This window comes from Xiphophorus maculatus, chromosome 13, assembly GCF_002775205.1.
Source record: "Xiphophorus maculatus strain JP 163 A chromosome 13, X_maculatus-5.0-male, whole genome shotgun sequence".
NCBI lineage: Eukaryota > Metazoa > Chordata > Actinopteri > Cyprinodontiformes > Poeciliidae > Xiphophorus > Xiphophorus maculatus.
Window position 1 is genome coordinate 4,074,476 of NC_036455.1, and position 8,147 is coordinate 4,082,622.

The 8,147-nt window shown below is 35.7% G+C and overlaps 1 protein-coding gene across 3 annotated transcripts in view; it reads right to left on the reverse strand.

The window, feature by feature from the left end:
- LOC102225339 (neuronal acetylcholine receptor subunit alpha-7-like) overlaps positions 1-8,147 on the reverse strand; it is a 37,136-nt gene that overhangs the window by 18,624 nt on the left and 10,365 nt on the right. For all 3 annotated transcript variants that reach the window (XM_023344881.1, XM_023344880.1, XM_023344879.1), the window contains 4 exons: positions 6,611-6,750; positions 5,745-5,789; positions 3,939-4,048; positions 3,770-3,849 (listed from right to left, as the gene is read on the reverse strand). In XM_023344881.1, coding sequence (XP_023200649.1) covers positions 3,770-3,849; positions 3,939-4,048; positions 5,745-5,789; positions 6,611-6,688 — 313 coding nt within the window. In that variant the 5' untranslated portion in view covers positions 6,689-6,750. The remainder of the gene's footprint in view (positions 1-3,769; positions 3,850-3,938; positions 4,049-5,744; positions 5,790-6,610; positions 6,751-8,147) is intronic.

Below are 8,147 nucleotides of genomic sequence, written 5' to 3' on the forward strand. Positions count from 1 at the left end.
AATCACGGCCCGCGGTCAGATTTCATACGGCCCGGCCGCAGCTTCGGTCTTATAAAGTATTATGTATGGCCCGCCTGCACTGTCAAACAGAATAAATAAATCATAAAACTTGAAACTGTAATTCCTCCTTTCACCAAATGGTGGCAGCACCACTTTAATACTATCAGTCTCTGCCTCCGTGCAGCGAACCCCTCTCCACTCATTTCTGCCATGGCCACTGCAAAGAAAACAAGTTGACAGTGAGGGCCGCCGCTTTCAAGAGAGATGGGAATTATAATACTTCTTCACTGAAAATCAAGCCAATTGTGCTTGTCTAATTTGTAATGAGACGGTTGCCTTGTTTAAGGATTTCAACGTAAAGAGACACTACCAGACTAAACATGCTAACACATACAACAAGCTAACAGGAAGTGACAGTGCTGAAAAACTGAAGCAGCTCCAAGCTGGACTGGCATCACAACAGCGATTTCTTTGGGCCTGTGAGTCAAAAGAAAATACCACCAAAGCTACGAAGTGGCCATGTTAATAGCTAAACATGGCAAACCTTCTACTGGAGGTACATTTATCAAAGACTGAGTTATGAAAATGGTGGAGAACATTTTGCCCTGAGAAGAAGCAAGAATTTGCGAATGTTTGCCTGGCAGTAACAGTGTGGCACTGAGAGCTGAGGACATGAAACTGAGTGTTTTGAACGGTAACGTCTGTCACTATCAGCAGTGAAGAGCCAAAAAACATTTATGCACCTGGATTTATGGCACTTATTTTTATTAAACTCTTGAGTAAGATTTGGTTATTACTGTTGATGTTATGAACCTGTAGATGTGACACAAACTATTACTTTCTGAAAGATATTGTAAATGACAAGAGCAAAATTCACTTGTTTTAAGATTTAATAATAACAGACAACTTTGCATTACTTATAACTCCTGTTGAAAATGTTCTTGAGGCAAAGATATTTTTAAACTCATGTAAATTTAAGGTATTTCATACAGTTTGTTCAATGTTATCTGACTCTCCAGATATGAATGAAAGGCAGAATTTGGGTTTTTAGAGTTGTTCTCATCTGCCTGAGTGGCTTCTATTTGTTTTTTTTGTCATTTGAAAAATAAAGATAATTGTGACAATGAAAATTGTTTTATAACGGTGTGTATTTGCATGAAACTTTTGTAGTTAAAAAATGTCCAAACAAACTATTGGCCCCCGGGCATCTTCACTTTATCAAATCTGGCCCTCTTTGCAAAAAGTTTGGACACCCCTGACTTAGACAAATGTAATTATTTTTTGATTACATTGATCAGTAAATTGTCTGTCTTATGCAATAAAAGATTAAATCTTACACTTGTTTTATCTGGACAAAATCATATATTAGTCATATGAATCTAAAAAAAATCCCATACAAGACAAAAAAGCAACTGATCTCTTCAGTTTTCTGCTTCTCGTTCAGCTCCGTTTTTTCTTCAACCTCTCTCAAAGATTTCTCAAGGCTCCTGGGTTTTTCTTTTGTCACTGTCACAGAGAAAAGGCGGCCCTTAAATTACAGCAGAAATCACGTGCATTGGAGGCATTATATGGCCTTGAAATAAGATTGCCTCATTGTAAATGCCACACAGTGGAGATAAGAGCTGAAACTTTCTGCACCTTTTGTCTGAAATGTCATTAATCAGAGCAAAGCAGTCACAAGCTGGCATGCAGGGAAAAACTGATTATCTGCTAATATTTTCTTTTAGGAAAGCACCGACCTCATTACTGGCAGCCTGGTATGTGGCAAAATCCTTAAAATATTTTTTAAAATATAATGAATAAATCTAGTGATTAGGGGGGAAAATCTGTAATTTATAGGGAATGACTATTTCTACTTAAAGTCTTGGTACTTTTCAGCAAACTCCACACATTTACAAGGTGGAAGGATAGAAAAGCTCTGCATGTAGATAGCTTCTAAAAAGGCTTCTAAAAAAAATACCTAAGACAGACTTCACGCTTTGAAGCAGTTCTCAAATAGTGAGCTTTGAAGATTTTTTTTGATTTTTTTTTATCTCTCTTACCATCCAGCTCAGAGCGCGTGGGAGCAAGATAAATATGAGCCCTCGTCCAGCCTGATAGCCAGTGGCTACAAGAAGTAGACCTTGTGCCACGTTTTTGGATAAGATAAAGAAAACAGAAAGTCATAGAAACTCAAAGTAACTTAAAAAACTAAATAAAAAACACATGATAGTAATTTTCCATTAGTGATTTCACTAAAGCAACATTTGTTTTCCTCCACTGAATAAATTCCCTCTAATGTAATATGAGATAATGCTACTGCAATAAAAGATTAATTTATTTTAATAAGTTTTATCCATATTTATAAGCTATTTATTTGGCAAACCTGTAGCATTTTATTTACTGTCAATAAGACCCTCAGTAGCAGCTCCAAGTAGATTTATATCATTGGTCAGGCCAAAAAACCTCCCCACTTACTTTTCCACACCTGAGGTTTTTCTTTAAACGCCTCCTTTACTGAATCTGAACTAAACCTCAGCAAAGAGGAGACATACATAGAGGCTCAGCAGCAATGATTCAATAAATCTGGTCCACAAGCTGAATGATGTCCATGACTTTTACTGTAGTGGGTAATTGAAGCTCTAACTCCCAGCTGCACAATGGGATTCACTCTAAGGCTCTTTTAATCTGGGAGGGCCTGAGAAAATACAAAGCAAAGACCCATGAAACCCCAAGGGAGTCGTCACCTTCACAGAAGTGTAGGAGAGCCTGTCGTAAGGTTTAGAAATAAGGAGAAGGAAGTGAACGCTGTGGGCAGTTTATATTCACAAATGTTGTTTTCCTATCAATGAAATATTCATGTCAAATGTATAAACAAGAGGGCATGGAGAGAGTGCAGAATGAGCTGCTGCGCCTCCGGGAAATGAGGTGTCAGACAGCCATGATGAAAGAGGGGACTTAAACAATTTAAATTATATATAGAACAGAAAATTGGAAAAGTATTCATAGGATTTCACCTTTTCCACATTTTGTCACGTTGTTACCACGAACATCAATGTATTTAATTATGACAGACCACCGCAAAGCATTGTAGCCTATAATTGTGAAGTAGAAGGAGAAATAATACAGCATTCTTTAGAAGAGTGCTTATAATAACATACAGTGGCCCACAAGAGTCAACAAAATGCAAAAACCGCAATAAAACAACACAGCAAAAGTCACAACACAACAGCAAAAGCCACAACCGAAGATATACTAAAACGGAAGTTATGCTAGCATGCTTATCATAGCTTCCGTTTCAGCATAAATTCGGTTTTAGCAAAAAAATCACTTTTAGCATAAATTCGGCTTTAGTATAAATCTTGTTATAACATAAATTACGTTTTAGCATAACTTTATTTTCGGCATAACTTCCACTTTAGTAAAAGTCATATTTTAGCAAAAAGGGCTTCAGTATAACTTCCGGTTTAGCTCAAATTCAGTAGCATAGCTTCCGCTTTAGCAAAAGTCATATTTTAGAAAAACGGCTTCAGTATAACTTCCGGTTTAGCTCAAATTCAGTAGCATAGCTTCCGCTTTAGCAAAAGTCATATTTTAGAAAAACGGCTTCAGTATAACTTCCGGTTTAGCTCAAATTCAGGAGCATAGCTTCCGCTTTAGCATAAATTCCATTTTAACGTCATTTCGGCCTTAGCATAGCTAAACCTTTCTGTTTGGCTTTTGTTTTTGCCTTTTGTAATTAATAATTTTTGAAAAAAAAAGAAATATGAATGCAGAACAAGAATCCAACCTGGAGGGAGATACTTTGCAAAGCCGCTGGAGTTTACAAGAATGTTGGTCTTAAAGGTGGAGTCGAAGTCATCATCTGCACTGAGGGAGGAGGACATGGGAGACAAGTGTCACCACCTACTGGTGTGCTTCACTGTGTCGGAGGTGTTTACTGTGTTCAGGTGTTTTACCTGTTGTAGAGCAGAATATCTGGAGTCCAGACCTGATCTGTGGTGAAGCGGAGGTTTTTCACGCCAGGGTGGTCGCTCTGGTTCCACTGCAGGTAGTGGTCGTACCAACTCTTTAAACCAACACACACAGATAAGATGATGTGGCCCAGCAGATTTACAGGAAAAGACACTTTATCTTCAGTTCCAGATGAACAGAAATAGATTAATGCCAAAGTGCTCTCCCCTGCCAGGAAGGAAAGTGTTGCAGGCACTTTTAAAAAGTTGACAGCATTCAATAGCAACACAGAGTTGCTTCAAATATTTGCAAAGACTGCCGCATACAGTCTTCTTCAGAACATTCTAACTTAACAAATAGAAAACATCTCTTTGCATTTCTTATTATTAAATAGCATATTTTTAGTTCAAATGTATTAAATGCTGATGTTAATTTCCACCAGGAGACTCTTACAGTTATGATAAAAAACAATGTACATTCTCTATTAATTAATTATAGTTATTATTATTATTATTATAAAATAATATGGTCTTTATCAGGATCTAAAATTTAAAAAATGAACTTCTAATTTAATACACTTGATAAATTGATCACCAGCAGGTGTGATCACCTCTGATGATCGCAATTTTTTGCTATCAACAGTTCATTTTTCCAACAAATTTTGCTTCATTAAATCAACATTTAAAGAGTAAAATTTAACACTGTACACAAATCTATTTGGTCTTCAGAATTGGTGTTCATTTAGCTTTATCTGCACCACATTCTACTCTATCTGTTGTTGCATCAGCTCTGAAGAGTCAATAAACTTTCACACTATATTTAATGCTGAATTTTAAGAATCTGAAATGATCCTAAGAGAATCAACTGTCCAATTAATGTCAAGTATTTCTCAAGAAAAACCTCTCACAAGGTGAAAACATAAAAAGAAAGTTTCAAATCTTCCCAGGAGAAAATCTCCCAGAAAATTCACAACAAAGTCAAGTTGGTGCTATACCCCCCAAAGGTTACATTTCTAAGTATTCGGGCCACAGTAAGCTTATGAAATATTATAGTTCTTGGTATTTTTGTTTGAAAACAAATCCCCAAAGTTGTCTGAATAGTAGAGGGTTGATGATTTAAATTTTTTTCATAACCAGAAGACTTAAGTACATTGAGTTGACTATGAAGTCCTGTGTGGGACAAAGTTTTATGTAAAAATGTAATTCTATTCGTCAAACAGCTGAAGCTTAGCTTGGCAAATCTAGAACAAAATGGCTGAACAAGAAAAGAGCAGCGGCGTTGGAATGGGCCAGAAAAAGCTAGTGGATCCTTGAGAGAAATATACAGAAACCAATATTTGCAAACCTACATGAAGTGAAGCAACGGTGTGAAGAATGGTGGATAATAATCCCTCCACAATGATGTGAGAGACTTAAAGTCAGACAGAAAAACAGTTTTTGAAGGTTCACTTGTCTTTCAGACAGTTTTTCTTAGTAAAACCTGTTGAGTGTTTTAATGATTTCAGAACCCATAAAATACCAGATTCTTTTTTTTTTTTGTCCAAACTTTGAAAGAAGGTGTAAAACCTTTTTTACTATGAACGCATTTGCTCAGTTGAATTAAGGTGTCGCCTTTTATTTTCTTTTGGACAAGCAATCATTTAACCATACTGGTATTTCTAAAGAGAGGCCCATTTTTTTCCTAGCTCTAAATTTAGAAATACTGGGTTTCAGAGAGTCTTTTGACCTTAATTTGGTGCTAGACATTATATAAAGTGGTTCATAAAACAAACACACCCAGAACACCAGAAAAGTCAAACACCTCGTCCTTACCATCTGAAGCCACATGTTGGAGGTTAACACCTGGTTCTTCTCATCCTGAAACACATTTAAACATATTTAAGTAGTTTCTTTATAAATGTAATAAGAAGTTAATCTGAAGGCAGATAAATATAAAATATAACAAAAAGAAAATTAACAATGCTGTGTTTCATTTTCAGGCTTTCTATGATTTATCTATCTGATGGTTGTAACCACATTATGACGAATTAAGAAAATATGTTAGCACAGTTAACAAATTGTGTTTAAATAAATACTTTCTGTTCTTTAATCGGTTATGGTGTGCGATAGAGGTGCATGGAAAATCAAGTCATAGAAAAAAATATGAGGGAAGCATTATTCAAGAGGGAAGTAAAAGTTGAACTGCGGTTATCTGTGCAAGAAGGAATAAAAGTGCGAAGAACCCATTGATGTTTCAGCACTGAAAATATTAAGGTGTTGTTCTTGATATTCCTTACTGAAGATGATTTAAAGGTTGACTTAGCTACAGCAATACTTAATTACCCAAATCATGGCTGTAACAGATATGACAGCCCAACATTTTAGTGTCCAGAGTAAGATGGCCGTGGATCTGAGCACCTCTGCACGAGTAATTAGAGATTCTGAGCAGAACCAATTCAATAAAGTGAGCTTGACAAATCCAAAGAGGGCAAATTGCATTTTTAATGATGCTTGGACGTGACCTGAGGTCAGTGAACAATGAATTACTGATGGACCAATGACATAAAAGACTGCTTTCAACTGCAGAGAGGGATTAAGCTCAAAAGCACATGATGTTGGATTAATATGGCCTGACAGTTCAGAGAGATTAGTAACATAAATAGAGAAAAACCAATCAATAACGGTTCGTATGCACATACCACGTCCATGATCTGTATCAAACTGAGGGTGAAGAAGACGGTCAGAGGATGGGAGTCATTCCCCACTGGCCGCTCCATCCGGTTGTAGTCTTTCAGGAGGTTTTTCAGCAGGTTCCTCTGGTGAGGCCCCTGCAAAGACACTAAATAAAACGACAAAACAAGACTTACATCTGGGGGAAATGATCACATGTGATCAAGCCCTATAAAATCATAAAGGTTATTCAGCCCTGAAGGAAATCTCTAACCAGTAAAATGGGTTTGGGATTACATAACTCCTGCAGGCGAAAGTCATCATTGTCAGATAAGAACATTTAATTAAGAGAAAATGAATATTTTTACATATAAAATCAATTTTAGGGAAATGTGACTTAAGTGAAAAGTTAATGGGGTGAAACAAGTTGTGTAATTGAAAAATTATTTCATTATTATATCACTTACAGCCACACTTGTATTTACTTTTGTTGTCTCCTAATGAGACGTGATGTAAAGGTCTTGCTCTTCACTCAGAATAAATCACTCAACAATTATAACAGATTAATATAATCCAGTGGGAAATTAAAGAGAGAATTAAAAAAAGACACTCAGACAATCCTCAGCGAACCAATTAAAAATGCTAACAAACTATTTCAGGGCAAAAGTGGCTTAGACTAGTGTATAATTAGGTTGGTTTCCAAGGTTTGGAGGTCGAATGCAAATGAAACGCGTAATTAAATATGTAAAGATTATTTTTGCATAATTTCTAGTAAGCTTTTTCCACATTTAGTAAACCCTCCATAGAGTTTTCTGCTTCATTCCTGGTTATAGATGCTCTGAAAAATTGAATATTATGAAACAGTAGTAGAATTATGCAAGTAGTTTTTATGAGATTCTCCTCAGGTTTTAGTGGGACAAATGTTTCTTAGAGCCATAAAATCTAAAATCCGGAAATAATGAGCCATGAATCAAACATAATTGGACTTTTCAAAGTAGATGATTCTCTCTAGAAGGATCTCTGACAACAAAAAACTTGTAAAAACAACAAAAGTTTCCACAATTGGATAAGGTATTGTTGTATATAAGAAAAAACAATCAGAATATAAAGAGATAGATAGATAGATAGATAGATAGATAGATAGATAGATAGATAGATAGATAGATAGATAGATAGATAGATAGATAGATAGATAGATAGATAGATAGATAGATAGATAGATAGATAGATAGATAGATAGATAGATAGATAGATAGATAGATAGATAGATAGATAGATAGATAGATAGATAGATAGATAGATAGATAGATAGATATGAAGGAAAACAAGGTGGCAGAAGCATAATGCTGTGGGGTTGCTTTTTTTTTTTAGCAGGGAGGAAAGTAGATAAAGTTGCCGGCAACCCATCAGATTGACACAATTTATTGTCATTTTCAGTGAACAACACAACAGAGTTTAACAGGAAAAACCTGTTTTTAAGTCTTATTGGCTACAAAATCTACACCAAATAGATAATTACCGAAAAGACCTCAAGTTTTTGCTGACTTTTCTTTTCTGTTACTCCCT